Genomic DNA, 23,658 nt, shown 5'->3' with positions numbered 1-23,658 from the left:
ATCAGTCTAGAAATTCCCTTTCCTTGTCTTCTGTGTCCAAACCCCTCATTCTTGGATCCCGTGTCTTCTTCCTTCTTGGTTTATTCCTCCTCTAATGGAGATGCATCTTCCAGTAGCCGAGAAAGGGTGAATTGATGGTAATACCTTTATAAAAAATAGATACTGCATGGTTCAAAATGCCTTGAGTGACAGTTTGACAGGATAAGGCATTATAGGTTGAAATTAATTTTCCCATCACAATTTCCAGTGCTGCTCTTGATAAGTCTTATCATGATTCCACTGAATAGGAACAGTATTTTCTCTTAAGATTTTCAGATCTTTGATCTCTAGTGTTCTGAAACTGCATGCTGATCTTTGTGTAAATCTCTTTTCATAGTGTCTGTGGAAACTCATTTCCTTCATTTCTGGAGAATTCTCTTGTACCATTTCGTTAATATTTTTTCCCTTCATTTCTTCTGTTCTTTCTGCAAAAAAGATACTGACCCTCCAGTATCACTCTCCTAATTTTCTGATCTCCTTTCCCCTACTTCCCATATCTCTAAGTTTATATTTTATTTCTGGTATTTATCCACTTTCTCTTCCAACACTTGTACTGATTTTGTTTCGTTTCTGCTATAAAAAAAATTTATATCCAAGAAAAATTTTAATTTTTGCAAAGGTCTTTCTTAGAATCTTCTTATATCATGGATGCAATATAGCTTCACCTCTTGCAAGGGCATCACTATTATTACTTACATGTTATTCTGTTACCTGCACTGATTCTTTTGACTTTATCTAGTTGTTTTGGTCACTGTCTATCAATAGTAGAGGCTTTCTTCATGTGGCTGGTAATCCTTGGCTCTTTATTCATATTTAAATGTCAGGAATAATAATACGACTAATATTTACAGAGTGCTTATTAAGTGCCAGGCATTACTCTAAGTGCCACATATCTATATTCTTCCAATTCTCACAACCTCATGAAGTAGTATTTCTACCTCAGGGTCATACAGTTAGTAAAGTAAGAGTTTGGTTTCAAAGTCTGTGCTCGTAACAACTCTGCTATTATTGCTTTTGAAAAAGAAATTAAAAAGTGATAAGTCAAGCATTTGTGTGCAAGACCAGTGGGCAGGGAGGCCTCCCTGTGTGGTGACTGCAGCCTAGTGTTTTGTTAGTAGCCTCAAAAACTTTAGTAGCTATGTCTTTTTTCTTGGTCAGGTCATCTTCCCAGAAGGAATCCTCAAAATTCCTACCTAAGGGCCATACTGCTTCCTGCTACCTACTGGGGTGAGGCTAGTGCCCAGTTTTCAGTATATAAACTTTTTGCGAATGCTCCTGTTTTCACCATGAAGTCTAATGTACCTGTGTGAATCTTGTGCCCTTGGGTTCAGAGCCTTTCTTGACCAACTCTTTACAGGGCAAACTTGACTCCAATCTCCTGCTTGGGTGCTTAATGCTAATTAAGAGCGGGTGGTTGCTTGAGCTGGGGAAAAGGGATCTAGAAGTTGTCCAGCTGCTCCTTATATAAATTTTCAATCAATCCTCCAGATTTCAGCCGCATTCCAACCCTGTGCCTTTAGAGGTACCTGACACTTCGAATTCCAGAGTCCATCTATAGTTTTACAGTGGAAACTGCTTCCTTTCTTGCAGCAGTTTAGTTATCAATTTTCTCTATTAAATCAGTTACCACACAGACATGTGTTTTTTTTCTTCTCGTAAAATTCTGCTGACACTTCTTATTTTTCTGTGGTCAACTCTCTCAATTTTTTGTCGTTGTGGGTTTATGCATTTTTAAATCCTTTTATTCTCAATTTTGAAAGAGCACAGAAAAATGCATGTGTTCGTTATGCCTTGTTAATAACAAACCACAGGTCCTTGACTGATTTTAAATACTTAAGGATTTTACTTCTGTCTAATGTAGTATCTGTTACTGAATCCATGTAAAAAATGTCATATTTATTTTTATTCCTTTTGAAACTTCAACATATATGTAATGTGAAATCAACACAAAAATAACAGATCAGAAACCTTTAACTAGATAAATCATGTATCTTCTGTGAATGTTAATTATTTAATAGCCTTAATATTCTTATGAGTCACTATTTCCAATATAGAACATTTTTGAGCTTTCGAACTCACAAAGTTGCAAAAATTTCACATATATAATCCAGTTAAGCCAATATATGGATTACATTTAGAAACTATTTAAGCTATGTCTTAATGAAAATCTAGTCAAGATGAAAACTCTCCATACCCTGAATGACTAACATTTAAAAAAATACCCTGTACTATGTTAACTTTTCTATTTCAAATAGAGTTAATATACGAATTTCTTTTTTTCCATAAAATGATGCTTTTTATACTTATTTAAGACATTTGGGCAGTAAATACATCATTATACCTGTAGAAAAACTACTGCTTTTCTATTCCCCATCCCACCCCAGGCCCACTGCAACTAACGGGGAATTGAAAATTCACATATACTCACTGCTTCTCAAACGACACAACAGAAGTACCAAACAGTTAAACATGTACCTTGGTCCGGGTGGTGGTTTTGTTCTGTCTTCTTTCATTCCATACAAACGCAATAGCAGCCATAAAGTGAACACCATGATTCATTGAAATGGGGCCCAATAATTCAAGAATCTGCTGTCTCAAGTTCTAAAACAATTTAAATAAACAAGTGAATTAAAAATTATGGAACATTAATAGACTGCACTTTTAGCTTTTTTTTTTTAAATACTATATAGTGCTTTCATGTTTTGCCACCCAAATAATAGTAGAGGACACTTTAATAGTGTTAAAGGAGGCAATCATGGTTATTTTAACTGGGAAAGAAAAAAAAAAAAAACCCTATAAAATGACAACTGCCAGTCAGCCAAATGCAGGAGTCTATATGACATAATAGGAAAACACTATATATGAAATCCAATTAGTAGATTCCTTTAAAAAGGAAAGGGAGTGTTTTATATTTAAGTGAAATTATACAACGGAAAAGCATAGTTTAATCTAAACGTAAGTACTTAAGTAAAATTTTAAAATAGTTTCCACCCTTCCTCTTCCCCTAATTTCAATTGTGCTCCCATTACTCCCCGATCTAGGGAGTCAGGTCTAAGAGTAAGATTAGGTAACTGAGGGATATCAATTCAACAACTTGACATTGTATAACATGCTTTCAAATAGAATTTTCCTCTAAGTATAAAGTAGAAAATTTGGAAAATGCCAGAGTGTAACAAAAAAATTTAGACACTCAACCATTAATCATATTATGCTGAGATAATCACTATTAACATTAATTTCTTTTTCTGCATATAATTTTTTATAGAATTATAGATACAAGATTTGTTCAATTACGTAATGTCCTTGTTTCACCGAAGTTTTACACATTTTCTATCCACTAAGATTTCTTTAAAACCACAATTATTAGTAGCTATGTAATGTAACATTAAAAGTGTAATTTATTTAACCATTTCCATATTTGCTGTTTAGGATCTCTCTTTTTTGCCACTACATAAGTCTATAATGATATGTATGTATCTCTGCATAATTTTGATTACCTTAGAATTCATTACTAAAGTAGATTACTAGGTCATAGACTACAAAACTTTTAAAGCTCTCTGTGCATATTGCTAAACTATTTTCTAGGCGAGTTCTGCATATTAAAATGTCAACTTAAGATGTCCTAAAGGAATAAAATTATAATACGCATGAATGAAACTCAAAAACATTATGTCACATGAAAGAAGCCATATACAAAAGACCAAGTAACACATGACTCCATTTATTAAAAAGGTCCAGAAAAAGAAATGTATATGTAGAGAAAACAGATTAGTGGTTTATTGGAGTTAGTGAGGGGAACAAGGAGTGACTGCAAATTGGGCCCCAGGAATCTTTCTGTGGTGATGGACACGTTCAGTGACTGTGGTGACAGTTTCACAACTCCGGAAATGTAGTAGGAGAAAAAAATCATTGTACTGTATATACTTAAAATGGGTGAATTCTGTGATATGTCATTTCTCAATGAAACAGTTAAGATTATTTGGGAATTAACTACTCAATTCATGCAGTGTCAAAAATACTACTCAAATTATTCACAGGTTCTGAATAGTCTTTAGGAAAGTCCCGGAATCAACTTCCGAGCTCCACAGAGCAAGTGTGAATTGTCTAACCTTTGTGGCTCCAAGATTAATGGTGGTAACAGATGCAGAGGCAGCGACAGTGACCTTTTCTGAAGACTCAGCCTGATGCAGGATGCTCCAAAGCAATGTCACAGAGGACACGATCATATGAAGGATCGAGAGGATTCCACTGCGGGCTTCAAACAAGTGTTTTTGGTCTACGTTGACCAAAAGCTTAAATCGGGGGGAAAAACATGTATCACTTACTGAGGTTTACAGATGGGTACTTATTGGACCTCATTCTTTTCAAACTAGCCAGATATTCATGCAGTCTTACTTGGTGATACTGAGTAGTAGGGTCCAACAAACAGTAATGGATAATGGCTGTGATCCCTTCTAAAAGAGTAAGAATCATATCTGGTGGAATGATTGATGCCATCCACAGAGGCCTGAAATAAAATGTATTCATTTGAACACAAGTTCTGTGAAAGAAAAGTTCATGTTTTTATCAATAGTAAATGTCCAGCAGGTGCTAGGCACATAGTAGGTGCTCAATAAATAGTACAGGAATAAATGACTAAGAGCATATATTAGAAGCTTTTATATCCTAATCTCTAAAATAAGTGAGTTGTACTAGAGTTCTTTTTGGCTAAAGAACTCAATACAAAATAAATATAGCCAGTAAATTTCTAGTAACTATGTAAAAGCAGGCATATCAATATTAAATGATACAGGCAGTTCTCTCATACTTTACACGTAGTAGCGAAGGTTATACAGGAGATAAACCAGACACTAATCTATTAAACATCTGGCTAATTTCTGACGGACTAACTGAATATGGGGATACAGATGGAATTCACCACTAAACATGAAAATCGGAAACAAGAAATAAAATCAGATGGGAAAACAATTATTTTTAATTTAAAATTAATTTCTTAAAAAATTTGTTTGAGAGAGAGAGCACAGGCAGGGGAGTGGCAGGCAGAGTGAGAGGGAGAAGCAGACTCCCCGCTGAGCAAGGAGCCCGATGAGAGGCTTGATCCCAGGACCCTGGGATCATGACCTGAACCGAAGGCAGATGCTTAACCCACTGAGCCACTCAGGCGCCCCTTAAAATTAATTTTAGTGTGACATTAATTTCCACTTAGATAACTTATCAGATAAAACTAGGGAAACCCTTTGCTGGGCTTTGCATTACTTTCGCCAGCTCAGTCAAGAACATCAAAATTAATTACAACCCTTAGAATAAAAAAAGGTCTGTTTAAATACTCCTCTCCGCCATTCTTGCATTCTTTTATCGATACTCTTTCTCAAGCTGAATTTTGTTCTTTGTGAAAATAACATACTTTCTGTAACCTACTGATAACCACTAATTTATTTACTCAAACGGTAAGTGACTTTGTGGACAATTCTGTGTCATGATGTGAAAGATGTCAACGATAAAGTTAAAAATCAACCTTACCTACTATCGGATAATCCTGTTTCGTATTTGTACTGCTGGATTAGATTATCTAAATTTCGGCAAAGCTGCAGCGTCACAGAAACAACCACCCTCTGTAGCACTTTTCCCATGTAAGGCAGAGTAGACGTGATTAAAGCAATCCACTGCGGGTGCATCTTACAAGCACAATGTTGGTGCAAAGCTCGTATCACTGCACAAAGGAACATGCCTTGACACGTGATTGGCTGAGCGTGCAGATACTGAAGAGAAGTCATGGGCTGGTGGGGATTGATGTGTTCCAGGTCCGAGACGACAAAATCAAAACCCGTTTCGCTCTCTTCGGGGATAGTCATTACCCGGTGTTCTAGAACAATGAGCCTCTGAAGCACTTTAAGAAGTTGTGACTGGAGTGTGCTGCCACTGTCAAATTCATCCTCCGAGAAATTGATAAGGCTGTCTTCTGAGAAACCCTCTTCGACGGCGACCACGTTCTTGCCTGTCACCTTCTCGCCATGCCATTTCTGTGCGCTGAAGATAGAGGACAGCAAGCAGTGAAGAATCACCTTCTGAACTTTGCACTTAGATAACATATCAGAGATAAAACTCGGGAAACCCTTTGCTGAGCTTTCTATTACTTTTGCCAGCTCAGTAAAGAGAAGCGTCAAAATTTCGATGCTCAGCATCTGCATGTTTCGATTGCCTATTAAGTCCTGTGCAGTGACCTTGACGTGAGTTGGGTAGTGGCTACGCATGTAATACAAGCAGAGGGAAATAAGGATTTCTATGTACATAGAACTCCGGAAGTTATGATTTGAGTCCACTGGAATGTGACTGTAAAAGTCTTTGCCCATAACAGAAATCCGGTGTCTGGCCAAGAGATTCTGAAGCAGAGACAACTGAGGGGTATATGCATTATTTACACTAGTGGTTGAAATGGCATTTACAAAAGTAATAGGATTAGTTTTTAAGATGGCTTTGATGGCAGAAAAAGCATAGAGAGTCCTTGATGAATCATACAACTGGAGATACAGAAGCACATGCTGATAAAGCGGATGGATGTTGAAATTGGGAGATTTCCGTGATCCGGGAGAACCCATATCACTCTCAATTTCAGAAATTTCTCCCTCTCCACAGCTGTACCAGTTCTCTAAATCCAGGCCATCACTGAAGAACACACTGGTTTGTTTGAGTTTTTCATTTGAAGTTTTTTTCTTGTCATCATCCTTTTTTCTGGCAAGTTTTACTTTAGGTTTTGCTCCTGGTTGTTTACCAGACTCCTTAACAATGGTTTCTTTCTCGGAGACTTTTTCTGATAATTTTTCTTTGAAGCTGAACTGAATGCTACTGTGACTCCTCTGTCTAGATTTGGTTTCTACGGAAGCAACATTAGAGTCCTGCAGAGTCTGTGTGGTTCCTGAAATACAAGGTGAGGAACTATTTCTGGAGATTCCATTTGCCACACACTCATGGCCTCCCTCTGCAGACACAGACAGAAAGTGGGAACTGTCGTTACTCAGCACAGCACTCTGGCTCTGTGGAGCGGACTGATCGTCAGTTTGGAGTGTCTCTTCGCCTGGGCCTACGTCCCTGTGCTTTGGGGGCATAGCTTCAATTTCTAACTGAGATGTAAGTGATGCAGATTCTGCTTCGAGGCCACTTACAACTTTACATATCAGGTCAAACACTACTTGCTGAACGTCATCATCCGGGGAGCTCGCATTTGGCATTTGGGAATCTTCTTGGACATTCACATTTTCAGGATCGACTTCGTAACTCAAATTGTCCCCAGCAGAGGACTGTGAACATCCAGAGTCAGAACTCTGAAGTACTTCTATCTGTTGGTCTGGAAGATCAAAATCAGATACAACCATTGGAATTGTCTCACTGCTGGTACTTAGAAGGGAAAGTCTGTCGCTCAATGGATTAACAGTGAGACTAAAATTCTCTATTTCATCCATGGTAAGCGGCTTTTCACCATTCCCTTTAGATGCAATGAGTTGTACTTGGCTTACTGGCATATGAGGAAAATAGCAAAGGAAAAATAGAAGACATATTAAAATAATTGAAATGGTAGACCGAATTCAAGATTTTTAATCATTAGCTTCATCACCAACTTATACTTTCCTAAAATTATATTTTAATTTATTACTATTTTAGACCCTTTAAGTTAGAAAATTATGTAGATGACTATTAACTAGAATTTAGTAAAGACAATTCAACAAGAGAAAGCCTATTAATTCAACTGAATTGAACAGAACAACACATTTAAAACAGATACCATGTAAAAATTTGCCCTTATCCCCAAATAAGGTATCTTTTTTACCGCAGTTCAAAATTTTAGTTCTTTTCCTCCCTGTGTGATACTTCCCTTTAGCTATGCTATTTCTAAGAATTCAAGTAGTTTGGGAGTAGGTATATATATATATATACATATATGTAGTTCCTTGATTTCAATAAAATTCAACATTTATGAATTATCTAATATGAGTAAGGCCCTGAACCTGGAGACAATGGCGGTGAGAGAAGGAAAAGACATCATTGCTCTCTATAGAGTTTGAACTCAGTAGGGGATCACAAACACATTCATCCATTTCTATACTTTTTGAGGGGCATACCAGGCTGACGGGCATTCTTTTTAGAAAGAGGAGAAGGCTTAGTTCCATATGAATAGTACCAAGCAAATGTTATGAAACTCAGGGAAAGCATGGTGACCCTACAGGTAAGGAGACTGATCTCAAGACAAGGTGAGAATTCAGCAGACAGGCAGGAACTGCAGCGGGTAAAATGCTAACACAAAGTTGGGGCGATAAGCAGGGTAGGGCATGCTCTGAGAACACTCAGGGGAAGCGGTGGAAAGGAAGGCAGAGAAAGGAAAGAAGGCTCTGTAGAGACACACTAAAGATGAAGTAGGAGCACACTGGCTCGGTTGCAGCTTCATCACTCAGCAGCCATGGGACTGTGAGAAAGCCACAGCCCGCTCAGCAGCAGCTCCCTGCTCAGGGTTATTTGTGAAGATACAAATGAGATATGTGAGCATCTTTTGTCTCTGAAGTGTAATAAACTAATCTATGGGGCCATTATCACTGTATTACAGATGGCATCACTCGACAGTTTGTAAAGTGTGGACTTCAAGAAATAATAGTGAATATTTAACAAACACTTAGGATATGCCAGTCTGCAATAAACATGTCACAAACAGGACGACATCTGATGTTCACAGTGAAGCCTGGAAAGGTGGGTGCTACGATCCCCATTTCACTGAGGAAGAAAATGACTTATGAAAGCTAAATGTGCACTACAAACTTATTACACATTCCCAGTGAAGTAGCTCCACAGCCTTGCAGGACCAAAATTGCTAATTACACTCCAAAGGCATTTTCATCAAAATTGGAAGACTGTCTTTGCCCAGACCTGTGTTGACTCCTCCCTTGAAAGAGTCAACTGATAAGAGAGATCCAAGTCCTCTAAGGTGCTCACTGATGAAGGACATTCTGACACGTCCCACATGAGCACCGCCATGGCATGCGGTGGGGCGGGGGAACCCCATGCAGAACACCTCACTGTCGCCAATCACCGCCGTGTTCACCTCTCACTTTATTTTCATAACTTAATTCTAAATAAAGCTGTTCTACTTCCATGTGATATTCACCACTGCTGCAGGCAAAATTCTGCATGAAATGCTTGTCACTCTCTTCTCCAGGATAATAGGGAGCCTTATTCCAATAGCGTTCTGCTTGTACACGCTGCACCGAAACCCTCTGAGTTTTAGGATGAAGCAGGAGCAATAGCAATGGTTCCAAAACTCTTGCAATATCATGTCTTTGTAGCACTTGGTTCAGCCAGGCTTGTCCCACTGAGCTGGTAGAACCATCGAGGCTGTTAAGGCTATCTAACATGATGAACAGCGACCTACAATAAACACCGATAATTAAAAAAAAAAAAAAGAACAAAACACCTACTTGAATTATAACACTCTAGTTTTTCTTAAATCAATATTATTATAAGTGTTATTATTTTGAATTAACTTTTTTTTTTTTTAAAGATTTTATTTATTTGAGAGAGAGAGAGAGCACAAGCAGGGGGAACAGCAGAGGGAGAGGGAGAAAGAGACTCCCCTCTGAGCGGGGCTCGATCCCAGGGCCCTGGGATCATGACCTGAGCCGAAGGCAGACGCTTAACGACTGAGCCACCCAGGCGCCCCTTGAATTAACTTTTTTAAAAGTAGTCATACTGGGGCACCTGGGTGGCTCAGTCGTTAAGCGTCTGCCTTCGGCTCAGGTCATGATCCCAGGGTCCTGGGATCGAGTCCCGCGTCGGGCTCCCTGCTCTGCGGGAGGCCTGCTTCTCCCTCTCCCACTCCCCCTGCTTGTGTTCCTGCTCTCGCTGTGTCTCTCTCTGTCAAAAAAATAAATAAAATCTTAAAAAAAAAAAAAAGTAGTCATACTTCAGGATAACTGTTGACCACAGTATTTTAATAATCTTAATCCTTACAGTCTCAGCAGATATGAGAAAGGAGAAAATCGTCTTTCCCCTTTTCTTATATACTTGCTTTTTTTTTTTTAAATTTCACAAGCATACATTACTTTTATAAAATAGAAAAAAAAAACAAAACCTTAGTCTTGTTTTAACAACATATTCCTTTTCAAGTCACCAAATATTGAACTCCCTGCAAGTCAGCACTGCTCCCACGTTCTTCTGCACCCAATCTCTTTAGGAGTCAAACCTATGAGCTTAATTCAAGGAAAGACCTGTGAAAGGTATGGAGGTGTGGTTTGGAATCAGAAAACCCAAGATTCAAATGTGGGTTATCCACCCGACCTCATATGTGGTTTTGGGTAAGCCACTTAATTTCTCTGGTCCTTCAGTGCCTTGTTTGTATGATGAGCAAAGGCAAGCATCAAATGAGAGATAATTGTATGTAAAGTACGTAGGCCAAGGGCCTAGTCCATTGTACTAGTTCAACAGCAGATGGTTTCAAAATGGTGATGCTGTTGAAAAAGTAATGTCCAGTAAAGCACACATCTGGTCCTGAGCTGGGGCTATAAGCATAGTCAGATCTGTGGCTTCCTCTAGGCTCTGAGAGCTGCTGGTGAAACTGCTATTATCCTGTGCCAATATCTGAACCACCACGTAACAGCATCTCCTTGGAAGTTAATGCAAATCTCATATTTGGGGGATGAGTCATCTTAAGTGGTCTAGACAAGTAGCAAAACCACTCTCAGGCAGCTACAGGTTCTCTGAATCCACGTGAAGTGGTCTGTCAGTATTTTAGCTATAGATCTATTAGGTCCATTTCAGGCAGAAGATTGAAAATAACTGTTGGAGAAACAGTTACATAATCTACTGTTTTAATGAAACTTCACTATGAAGAGAGACTCAAAATGCTGTATTCATTGCTGTATCCCCGACACCTAGAATGGTGTCTGGCACACAGTAGGGTCTTGATGAATCGTCATCTAGTGAAAGAATGGGGCTCTGGGTGCTTCAATGCCATGCATTTTAATATAGCTTCGATTAAAAAAAATAATTTATAAGTTCTCTTTATAAAATCTGTAAATTCTTATTTTCTACCCCTGCCAAACTAGCCAGAGGATTCAAGAAAAGAGACACTGTGATATCTGACTGTAAATCCAAATATCAAACGCAACCAACCTGTCAAAAGAACGTGCAAAAGATGACGACTTATTTATATGGAGATCCCTTGTGAGATGCCAAAGAACTGCAAACTTTGCATGTGCTTCCATCCTTATTTTCTGAGGAGGAATATGGGAGATTAAATTATTTTATTCTCCCTTGAAGATATTAAAGGATTTTAGTAAATCGAAGTAGCAATTTAAGAGGCAGTATTAGGCTCAATGTTCATAGTACTTAACACACAACACAATAAACTGTTTTTATGAAAGTAGAAATGTAAAAAAGACTTAAATACATGCAGAAATATTAAACCTGAAGGATCATCTCATGCTACCTCATAAATCATTAGAATTTAGTTTAGACTAGGTAACCAGATTTCTACATTACTGTATAACAGAGGATGGAAAGAACTAGTAATGCACATGTTATTATGTCTTCAGTATAGGAAGCACTTTCTCTCTTATTTTAATATAAATACTTAGTAGTCAAAATTTATTTTATTACACTATACAATTTACTTTTGCTCCCAGAAATTATATATTAATCTCAAATGAATCTGTCATTACTTATAAAGCTGGTTTATTAGATTCAAAAATGTAAACACCTACAAAATTATTTCTGTAGGAAAAACATTACATCACTTTGAGATTATCTTGAAAACATTAAGTGTTATGGTAGTAATGGAAAGAACCATGGAAAAATACATTTTTCAGAAAGAGCAGCTTTTGGTGATAATGAACATAAATTAATATAAATCAGGTAGGAAATGTGAAGTTATCAAGATTTTTATAGTCTTCCTCTAGCATCTGTGGAATCCTTCAAGTAAAGGCCTCCCAAAATCAGGGACTGAAACTGTCTAAATTGCTTGTGATCAGTTAGGAGTGCTTTCTTTTTTTCCTTAGGCCTAATAAATGCTTTTCCTATGAAGGCTGTGTTTGTACATCAACCAATACAAGCATGTAAAAAAAAAAAAAAAAGTATTGTATAATACATTTATTCAGAAGTTACGATTTCTTTAAAAATAAAATGCTACACAAGTAAACAGGTACATAATTTATCCTAGATTTACACTTAATGTAAACAAATGAAATTAAATGCAAGCTTTATTAAACATTTTATTCCTAAACAATTTTCAAAGAATGTGCTAAAGTAGAAATAGAATTTTAATAGAATAAACTTTTTATTCCTCTCCTTTACTCCTTCATTTGCCACTTCCCTCCTTGCCAAAAGCTTCATTTACTCTACACAATGCCTTTTTGGGGGGGCCATTGAAACCCACTAGCATTTAGAGTCCTTAAAAAATTAGGGTGATGCACCTCTAAAAGCTGTTTGATAAAATCTTGGATTGATGTTCCAGAGCAGGCATGAGAAGACCACACTCTTCACTGAACTGCCTGAAGAGGTCAACCAAAATGACAATTCCAGCTTCTTCTCAGGAGCACCCAGAACTCTATCACTTTTACTCTTACTGACTTATGGATTACTTCGTATACATTAGGATACAAAATGCTTATTTTGGATATTTATTATAATGCAAATAATATCTCTATTAGCATTCTGTGCCTTATAAATGTAACTTGATACACGTATCACTTCATTTCACATGCATTTGTTAATGTATCCATACTTCCATAACCAAGGCCACTGCTTCCTCTTTAAATGATCCAAGAACTTGGACCAGCAACAACTTTTTAATCATCGCTGCCCACAATTTGTGTCCTGAACCAAGAAATAAACCCAGTATCTGATTGTGGATTACTTGATTTTTCATATTACTGGTGCTTTTGCAAAGAACTTTCTTCCAAAAAGGACAGAACAAATTTGTTTTAAAGACATGAAGATCACTCTGAAAGAATTTATATAATCTCTAATCAGATACTAGCCACAATAATTTTCCTAGTTTCTTTATCTTTTGGTATAATGGGAGTGGGGTGGGTGGGGGTGGGACAAGATAAAAAAAAAATTTACCTTATCTTTGTGGGTTAGCTGCTGACTTATAACATCCTCACAGATGCTAGAAGAAGGAACCAAGTTATGTAATTGATAAAACAGTTCCACACTTTTCTGGTGGTGCTGAGGTGTCCTATCTCCCAGCTGATCCCACAATGTTAAAGCTACATGCTATAGAAAAAGATGTAAAAGTGACAGTGTTATGAAACCATAAATTAAACCTTCTTTAACAAGCATTTCCTGTTAGGTACAACAAGCCTCTGAAGGCCAGACTTTGAAGGTCTTCAATATCCATTATGCCACTAGGATGAAATTTACAAGTGTAGCTTTCCATGTGCTCACTTTTTGGTCATACAGGCAATTAGAAACTCTTACGATAGACCTTTAATGATTGACTGATTATTTTCATTTTTTTTTAAGGTCCCTCCCTAATGGTATTGTTTTAAACATCAAACATGGAAGCACTTTCTACAGGGCCCAGAGAAGACCCCATTTCACTATTTTAGTTACATTTAGTAAAGTGTTGCTAGAATACATTATCCTTAAGAGGATACAAACCCCACATTGAATATAATTTAATATTTATGGTTATATGTTACAAAATGAAATCTAATTCATAGTCCAAATATCCAAATCATTTAACACACACAAAATAGGTTGTATGTATTTCAGAGTTACATGTGTTAACACAGCACTTGATGATCTATGATAGCATTAATAAAAAATGTAACCATTTTTAGGGTTTACCACTATAATACTGTTACAGAAACCAACTCTAATCTAGCAGGAGAAACGATCCCGTGGGGCACAATGACTTGAAATGAGATAAAATAAAGAAAAATTTTTTTTATATATAAAGAATCTACCTACTTAAGATGTAATATAATCCAATATACTTGATGTTCTATGTAGAGGATATCATCTTAACTGTTGTGATCAAAATAAAAAAACTGCATTTTTTTTCTGAATGGCATCATACACCACAGATGATGATCAGACAATACAGAGTTAGAAAAATTTTTCCTGGGAATTTTGGAGAGCTGAGACTGTACTCTATGAAAATCAAAAGTGTCATAACCACATCATGGGGAAATAAGTTTTACTGTGTAAATGATCTTACCTCTTTTTTAGCTGTAATTATTTCCTCTGTGACTTTAGAGCCCTAATGCTTGCCTTCCCTAACCTCATCCTCATCTCCTCTCATCCTTATCTTCTTCCCTCTCACAAAACTGGGGATAAGATTGGCAAAGCAGTACAGATTAAGCTGGTATGTATCTTTTTCTATACAGTATAATACGAAGAGGTATTCAATGAAGCCTGATTATCATCTTTAAAATCTCTGCTAAGCAAACGAGGTCAAGTACCATTTTAGTCATGTATGTACTTCCTAGAATTTACCTTGAAAAATTCAGTCTTCTCAGCGATGTATCTCAGGTTGCCTGGAGTGAGGGGAGGTCTAATAACCACTGCTACTCTTCCCTGGTTTGGACTTAACGGTTGGGCAGGCTCCACGCTGTTGATGTTCTCCCCGGTGACCATGGCCACAGACTGAGTCAGTCCCACCAGGTCCATGACCAAAGAAATAGCAACACTCTGCACACTGAAATCACTTGCTTGGCTACAAGCATTCATTAGAGTCTGGAGCCACAGCGGAGGCTGCACGTGCTCCCAGTCTGAAATAAAAAGACGGAAGCCAACAGGGTTCATTACGATAAACCTTTCATGCAGATTCCAACTTCCAGGTTAATTTCAAAAAACAAAGCACCTCCTCTACCTTTAGGCCTTGATTCGTTAGTAAAACCATGGTTTCTCACCTAGACTGGAGCTTTAAGAAAATAAAACAGCAACAAGAATTTCATAAACTTTTTTAGTATGTAGTTTTTTTATGCCAAGTCATAAATCTATTTCCCTGTCCTGAAAAATAGTACATTAATCGACACACATGATGTAGCACTCATAGCACTCACTGCACTATGCGTGTGCATATATAAAAATTAAATAATGGTAAACATATATGATACTAGTCTTAATAAAGGAAACCAATGGATCTAAATGTTACATTACTTTTCTCTAGAGAAAGGAGTTAATGTCCTTCTTAGCTTCTATTCATTTGTAAGCAATCTGTGAAAGACATCAAAATCACAACATTTTCTAATATATCACTATATATCTCCCCATGACGATAGTATTTCATCAAAAAAATCTACAAAGTAACACTTTAAAAAATGAACTGGCTAAAAAAAAGTCCCAGTTTTAATATCTGAGTGCTCCTTAAAAAAAGAAGGCGTGCCATAAAAATATTTAAATAAAACCAAGATGACCTTACCAGTCTCCGATTTTTCAGAATGTAAGTCTGAGGTATGGTTCCCCTCAGCAATGTAAACTGGGAAACTGGAGCACTCCAGGAAGAGCTGACAGGCAGAAAGGAAGGCAGAAAGGTATTCTTTTGAAGTTTTTTGTTTACTTATGTTTCTCTCTTTTACATCCCCGTGCGAATCTCTGTCCCATTTTGGAGTCTCTCCTTGCTCTCGCTCTCGACTGAGATCCCCTGGATGCTCTGTAGCCAAAGCCTGAGAAAAAGTGTTACCCTGAATGATGTAGAGGTTGATAAGTCTGGTGAGAAACTGCTGGACATACTCCAAGCAGCACTGCATTGCAGTTTTTTGGGCTGTCTTCCCACTTCGGGGTGCTGTCCCCTGAGTGACTATGGAAGGGGGCTGGATGATGGTTTCTTCAGATCCCACGGTGGAGGCCGTTTCTGTCTCGGAGGATGTGCTACCGATGGGGATGGCAGCCGTCCCCTGTCCCTCATTCAGGTCTCTGTCAATGTCATCACTTCGGTCTGCTTGATACTGTATAAACTCAGTGAATCCACTCTCTGATGATCGACTACTTGGTGGATTTTCTCCATCTTCAAACACTTCAGTAGGATTTTCAAGAGAAACTGATGATACCTGATAGACATTAAAAAGAGCACAGGCTAAGTAGTTAAGTGTGTATATTAGAAAATAAAAATTAGAAATGGCCATGTTTTGAGAGAAGTCAGTTTGGATTAGATGATTTAAAACTTAATCTACATGTCCGCTGGAATCTTAGAATAGTTTCTACCACTGATTCATATGTCTATGATAATCAATAGGAAATACTGGTATGGGTCTAATGAATATATTAATATAAACTCATTTGCTAAATATTTATTATTCACTACATGCACAGCTTAAGGCTGGGTTCTTGAGGGCAAAATATGTGTATGCACAAATCTCTAGGATCCATATCCTTGTTTTCAAATGACTGACAATTTATTCAGTCTACTTGATGAAATCACTTTCCTAATGTCTAAACAATGCAAAGAATGAGAAATTTTAAAAAACAAATAAATTCTAATAGGTCATCTGTTCAGAACCCACGAATGTGAAATTTCTGTATGAAATGTGTAATGGACCATTTAAAATATGTGCTATTAATCTTACATTCTTTCAATGGTTATTGAACGCACATTATGTGCCAGACACTGTATTAGGTACTAGGAATAAAAGGAATAGTTTGTAATCTGAAAGAGAAGATAGGAAGACAATTAAAATATCAAGGAAAGATGGACCAGCTGCTGAGTAGAGCTGGAATGCATTAACCATCCCCTTCCTACAAAGACAGGAGGAGTACAACCGCCAAGCATATTTTCTGGCTTAGTTTAAGGAAACAAAAGTTGTCCATATCATGAATTGCTTGGGGACTGTGCCAGAGCATAAGTTGAATTTGAATATGAGTACTTTTTAGTAACTAAAAAGTGATCTTAGTGAAGATTATTGAAGATACAAAAAATGTTCTGCGGCTACAAAGCTGGGCCTTGCCCAGTGTTCCTTGCTTCAGTGAAGGACACCACCATTCAGAAGACAGAAACCTAAGGGTGATTCTTGGGATCTTCTCCACCTTTCCTTCCCACTTCCCCTACATCCACTTCAGAACAGCATTGAAGGGTACTGGCCATGAGTTGGCTAAGGTTCTGCCACTTACTAGCTTGGCAAGTTATTTAACCTCTCTAAACCTCAGTCTCCTGATAAATATAACTGAGATAACACTAGTTCCTACATTTTACAGTTGCTGTGAGGATTAAGTAAGACAGTATATCTAAAGCGCATGGCCTAATGCCTGCCAGTTAGTAAGCACTCAATAAATGTTAGTGATCACTCATTACCCTTACCAATCCGCTACTAGGGTTACTGATTGTTTTCTCTTAAATGTAATAAGGCTAATCCATTTATTTCTGTCTTCAGGCCCCCATCTTGTTAGCTTGTTACCATCTCTCACCTGCACTACTGCAGGTCTCCCCACATCCACACTGTTTCTGAGATCCATGCTGCACACTGCAAAGTAATTTATCTATTACACAAATCATGTTATGTCACTTGCCTTTTAACCTTTCAGTGCCTTCCCACTGCTTCTAAAATAAAGAATAAAAGCCCTGGTATAGTGAAAAGGCTCTGTATGACCTGGCCCCTGCCTATCTCAAGACTGCATCTCTCCCCCACTGCGTGCATAGCATTCCTTTCTGCCAGAAGAGCCTTTCGGAATGCTTCTTCCTTTCTCAGGTGCTCTCTTCTTTCTACCTCATCCCACTCCCATTTCTCTAGGGCTTCACTCAAACAATCCTTCCTTAAGAAAGCCTTCCTTACATCCACAATCTAGGTCAGATCACCGCATTTTCCATATTCCTACCACTCTATGTTTTCATTCATGTGTTTATCACAACTATAATTAAATGTGCAATTATTTGTTTAATGTAGGCCTTCCAACTAGCAAAAACGGGTCAGGAAGGCAGGGACTGTGCCTACTTCACCACTGAATACACAGAGTGGGTACTGGATAAAGAGAGGCTGTTTTCACTGTTTCAAAGGTAAGCACACTGAGGGCTCAGGGAAGTTAAAAACAAAACTTGCCCAACGTTACATAGCAAATAAGGTTAGTAGTTATTAGAAGAGCTTAGCTTAGGTGATTCTAAATTTCATATTTTTACTGTAACCTATCACTGTAACAGTATAAGAACTTTTCATATTATAATGCCAGAGTTTAGAGGCATCTATCAGAATTGAACTGTCGACATTTCTACTTTGAAAGGTTAACAACCACCTAAAACTTTGTATTTTAATACCTTTTTGAAAAGAAGTCTCACTTAAATGGTAAAACTGTTATTAGCTTATTATGGTAAAGTTATTTCTGTATTAATCTTTTTTCATATAAGGATCATAAAACAATGGACTCTACATTAATAGAATTCAAGCTATAAATTCAATTACACTTGTATACATTTGTATGGTCTATATTATATATGTTTCAGATTATTTTATAATAGAATGTCTTTCTGAAAAGAGAAAGAAATGACATGTTTTGGACATTTGGGTATAGATACCTAATACACTAATTTTATAACAATGTACTAAGTGCGCATGGAGACAAAATTAGAGCCACAATTTTTTTTAAAGAATCATTCCTTTACTTATACTTTTAAAAAAAGGAATAAGGAAAATACTCTTAGCTTTCAAATACGATAAATTTTAGACATTTCAGTGAAGACAATACCATTGTGCTGCGGTAAAAAAAAAACAAAAAACATATGGCCTGAGAATACAGAAACAAACCAAAGAGAGGGAAAAGCATACTCTCAGGTTAATGCACCATTATGTTAAAAAAGTATATTATATTGTCCTTCATTTAATATGAATGGATGTTCCCATTTACCTTACCCTGTAACCATCAATAAGTGCCTCCAGATGTTTTCTACGTGGTAATTATTCACATATTTGAATATGCTATTGGGAGAATGCTGAGGTTCTCCCCCTACTGGAATTAATCTCATTCAAAAAACAACAACAAAAAACAGAGCAGTTAAAACCTATTTTAGTCTTATTTCTAAGAAGGTCCTAGAGGCATAAATTAAGGAAACAGCAATACAAAATGAATTCTCCTACAACAGAATCAGTATATATATCACATATAAATAGTAAGCAAGTAGGAAGGAAAATAAGAGACTGATTTTAATTTATGTAGGATAATCCTGGGATATATTTAAATTGATTGTGGGTCAGTGACGTTCATTTCATATACGAAGAGCAATATATTTAAAAGGTCCAATAAAAGAGTTTTAGGATTAATATTTGATGGGAAAGGTTGTATTAGACTATCCTGATAAAATATTTTGCCTGGCTGGAAACAAAAAAGCAACTGAAAAAAAAGTAAGGGCAACTATACAAGCCCAAACCCAGAATTAAGGTAATGAACCCTAAATGCCAGAAAATTTTAAATCTTTATTTTAAAATAGAGCCACTGTGCCTAAGTTCAACGGAATTATATACATGTTTTTTTCCAGAGGTGCATCACAGGTGTTTTAAGTAAGATACTATGGCCAGCCATTAAAATTATCATAATTCTGTTCAGCGTCATAAAGCTAGCATTAAGAATCTGGAAGACTGAATAGAGCAAAAAGACTCTAGATTTTGAGAAGAGCACACCAAAAATTTAGTGTATATATGAAAAGGATGAGTAAAGTTTAGATTATAAACCTGTTGTCCTATATGGTAGCTACTAACCACATGTGACTACTGAGCTGTTCAAATATGCCTGATCTGACAAAGAACTAAATTTTTTCAGTTAATTTAAAATTCACAAAGTAATACTTAATTTAGTTATGATAAAACTTTTAAATATGTTTAGAACTTGGATATGTGAATCTAATTTTTCAAATGTACACTTTATAAAATTAAATACAGATCAAGTATTTCCGATAAAAATTTTACATTTCAGTGTAAAATACATTTCAGTGTGTTTTGAAGACTTAGTACAAAAATGAATGTGAAATAGCTCATTTTAAAAATATTATCAATTTTATATTGAGTATATGTTGAAATGATAATTTATTAGCTATACTGGGCTAAATAAAATATAATTAAAATTATTTTCACCTGGGGCGCCTGGGTGGCTCAGTTGGTTAAGCAACTGCTTTCGGCTCAGGTCATGATCCTGGAGTCCCTGGATCGAGTCCCACATCGGGCTCCCTGCTCGGCAGGGAGTCTGCTTCTCCCTCTGGCCCTCCCCCCTCTCATGTGCTCTCTCTCATTCTCTCTCTGTCAAATAAATAAATAAAATCTTAAAAAAAAAAATTATTTTCACCTGTTTCTATTTTTTTTTACAGATTTTATTTATTTATTTGACAGAGAGAGACACAGTGAGAGAGGGAACACAAGCAGGGGGAGTGGGAGAGGGAGAAGCAGGCTCCCCGCAGAGCAGGGAGCTCGATGTGGGACTTGATCCCAGGACCGTGGGATCATGACCTGAGCTGAAGGCAGTCGCTTAACCAACTGAGCCACCCAGGCGCCCTGTTTCTATTTTTTAATGTGGCTACCAGAAAGTTAAAAATTACATATGCTGCTTGCATTGTATTTCTAGTGGAGGGCTGATATAGACAGTTAAATTGCCAAAAGCCTATAGGATGGTCTACTGCCACAACACTCGAATCTAGAAAAAAATTCACTAATATTTAAATGACTACATATAAACTATTCTGCTTTGAAGAAATACAATTGTTCTAATGCCAAAAATAATAGCAAACCTTACCTTTTTGTCTTCCCATTCTTTGACTGAGTTGCTCTGCCCACTTGGAAACTGCAACACACCTCCAGTGTTGGCAGATAAGAGTGGAGGTTGAACCTTGCTAAGGATCTTTGAGCAGAGCCTGAGTGAATCTGTGAGTTCAGACAAGTGCAATGTTTGGAGATGGCTTGTCAGGGCAGAAATCATCCTGAGCAGCAACTGGGGCAAGTGTTCTGTCTGGATTTCAATGTAAGTCTCCTGAAGATGGAAAGTGAAAATGACAAAAGTTTATATAATGTATAACCCCAAAATTCTATTATTTCATTTATTTTTAATGTATATAACAAAAATAATTTTATTGATCTGCAATATTTTATATGCATCATGCTCTTAATTAATATTGTATGGTCATTTTATTACTGACAAAAAATTTCTATTCCCAAATTCTCAATTTAAGTACTTCAAGGTATATAATATAAAATAATCCCAGTTTCATCTGCTATATTACAGAAATTATAATATAAAAAAGTGAACACAATCAGTTAAAGACAAAAGACAGGCTGAATGTCATACCTGACACAGCACCCTCATACTTCTAGTAGGCTTCAAAATGAGAAAGCAAAGAATTAAGGAGAGAAAAGGAGAAAACATTTCCAACAGTCTTCATTTAATAGAAAGAATTATTAGTGAGTATAAATGCAACATTAGACCACTATACACTAAACATTTAAAATTTCAGTAACATGCAGCTATGAAGTATATTCCATGTATTATATAAGACATATATGTATTATATATATGTCAGAGGACAGAACACTTGGAAAAATTTATGAAAAAAAAAGTTATGCCAAAAGGGAAAAAAAATCAACTTTAAAGATGAAATTTATTTAAAGATGTGGTCTATGTCCAACATGCAATATTTGAACTATTGTTATTACACTGCCTCAATACTTTTTTTTTTTTTTTACCAAGGTGGTCTTACCAAAGAAACTATGTCCAACAAAAAATCCACCAGTAAGCAGAAATTTGTCAGCTGTAACTCAGATGACTCACTACTATCTCCAGGCCCAATCTGAAGTCTGGCGTGCAATGTCCTCCTAAAAGGACAAAATTCACTTTATCAAGTATAAGTGATAAGCATATTCATATCATACATACATAATTTTCTTTTTAATGACAGTCAACACTGGGACACACACAATGATGTTCCTGTGAACATTCCCTTTCCCCCAGGACACTTAACTCCAAGTGGAAAATTTCCAAAGCAAGATTCCTAGGTTTAAACTTCCTGAAGCGCCCATCCTGCACTTCCAAGTGTTCTGGGTGGATCTCACTTTTTTGGACTTGCTCCCACTATACATATCATCTCTTAGTTAACATGGATTATTTGCTGCTTGATTTATAACCTCAGGGCCTTTTTTTAATAACAACTTGTCCTCCTGATTTGCTGTCCTCCCTCAACCTCATTCTCTCAAATCCAGAATGCACCCATCCTTAATGGTTTGAGACCAAACATTATCTCCTCCAGGAAGCCTCTTCTGATCATTCCTCCAACAAACATTCACTTTAAATCCTGTAAGATTTAAAGTCCCAAGTACTATAAGTCCTATAAGACCATATACGTTGCCCTACATTCTGAAGACACAAAAAGGATATGATAGAGTCCCTAACCAGCAAAAATATAAGCATATAGACAAATAAATATACCAATGTGGCAGTGTAGGAGTTGATTCTGATGGGAGATTTGAGGGAGTCATGGAAGGCTACTGAAAGGTGGGTCACTTCTCCATAGGACCTCCCAGAGGGGCTGGGGGAAGAATGTTTTAGAAGAAAGAGCACAAGTGAAGGCTCAGCAGCAGGAGTGAAGGCTCAGGCACTGTTATGTTCAGGGGATAGTACAGTTTCCACTATGAAGGCGGAAACCCAGGCCAGGGCTAGGTGGCAAAAAGACATTCATAATTTCCTCAATATTCCTACCACATTTTAATTTATTAAGGTATCTATAACTTTTTTAAAAAATTTAATTTATTTATTTAAGAGAGAAAGAGAACACAGCAGAGGGGAGGAACAGAGGAAGAGGGAGAAGCAGACTCCCCGCTGAGCTAGGAGCCTGACCCAACCTGGGAGCGCAATCCCAGGACCCTGGGATCATGATCTGAGCAAAAGGCAGATGCTTAACCGACTGAGCCATCCAGGTGCCCCAAGGTATCTGTAACTTTTAATTTAATACGAGGAATAAGCATGTGCATGTTTTACTTGTTCCCATTATAAGGTCTCTGAAGACTGGGACTGTCTATATTCCTAGGTGCTCATTATCTATTGAATGAGTAAGCAAACAACTTTCTAAACCATTGTAGGGATTATTGTTTTGTATTTATTTTTTTCTATTTTATTATGTTATGTTAATCACCATACATTACATCATTAGTTTTTGATGTAGTGTTCCATGATTCATGTTTGCGTATAACACCCAGCACTGGGTGTTATACTGTTTTGTATTCTTAAAAGACTTCTAATTCCAAGATCGCACATGCTTACTTTTTGACTACATGCTCCCAAGGCTTGAGAGGTTAATCTGGTTCTGAGAGGATTTGGTCTAGAATCCAGAGATTCCACTCAGGTTCACCAGTATTCTTGGGTTTTCAGAGTTTTTAAACTTTATGTCCTAAGAGGTAGAGGGCACTTATTACTCACCAGTGACAATATGGGTTGGTTCTAGGATTTTAGAAACACAAGAATGACCAAGGAATTTGTTATTAAAAGTGGGAATCATTTTGGTAAAGTGTGCTGAGGCAGCAGCCCCAAAATTTGGTATTTTCTCTACAATGAAGAAAAACCAGATTACTATAGACTGGAGAGGGAAATCTTTCATCTATGCTGGTAACTAAATAACTTGTTTTCTAAATTCCTTTTCAATTCTAAGATTATATGACCAATGATTCTATGTTCTAGAGT

General features: G+C 37.0%; 1 protein-coding gene across 8 annotated transcripts in view; it reads right to left on the bottom strand.

Annotated features, from left to right (window-relative positions):
* Nucleotides 1-23,658, bottom strand: part of DOP1A (DOP1 leucine zipper like protein A) — a 113,889-nt gene that overhangs the window by 20,247 nt on the left and 69,984 nt on the right. For all 8 annotated transcript variants that reach the window (XR_010413684.1, XR_008505343.2, XR_006789310.3 and 5 more), the window contains exons 12-22: nucleotides 21,686-21,800; nucleotides 20,728-20,961; nucleotides 15,449-16,076; nucleotides 14,521-14,795; nucleotides 13,141-13,293; nucleotides 11,191-11,291; nucleotides 9,188-9,447; nucleotides 5,560-7,549; nucleotides 4,435-4,546; nucleotides 4,149-4,331; nucleotides 2,515-2,640 (exon numbers count right to left, since the gene is read on the bottom strand). Coding sequence is in view for 5 of the 8 variants with exons in the window: in XM_045867167.3 (XP_045723123.1) it covers nucleotides 2,515-2,640; nucleotides 4,149-4,331; nucleotides 4,435-4,546; nucleotides 5,560-7,549; nucleotides 9,188-9,447; nucleotides 11,191-11,291; nucleotides 13,141-13,293; nucleotides 14,521-14,795; nucleotides 15,449-16,076; nucleotides 20,728-20,961; nucleotides 21,686-21,800 (4,177 nt within the window). In the remaining 3 variants the exon portion in view is untranslated. The remainder of the gene's footprint in view (nucleotides 1-2,514; nucleotides 2,641-4,148; nucleotides 4,332-4,434; nucleotides 4,547-5,559; nucleotides 7,550-9,187; nucleotides 9,448-11,190; nucleotides 11,292-13,140; nucleotides 13,294-14,520; nucleotides 14,796-15,448; nucleotides 16,077-20,727; nucleotides 20,962-21,685; nucleotides 21,801-23,658) is intronic.

The sequence above is a fragment of the Mirounga angustirostris genome, unplaced genomic scaffold (assembly GCF_029215605.1).
Source record: "Mirounga angustirostris isolate CCGP_5_RB_7025 unplaced genomic scaffold, mMirAng1.0.hap1 SCAF_8, whole genome shotgun sequence".
Taxonomy (NCBI): domain Eukaryota; kingdom Metazoa; phylum Chordata; class Mammalia; order Carnivora; family Phocidae; genus Mirounga; species Mirounga angustirostris.
This window is presented reverse-complemented; position numbering and strand designations above follow the sequence as displayed.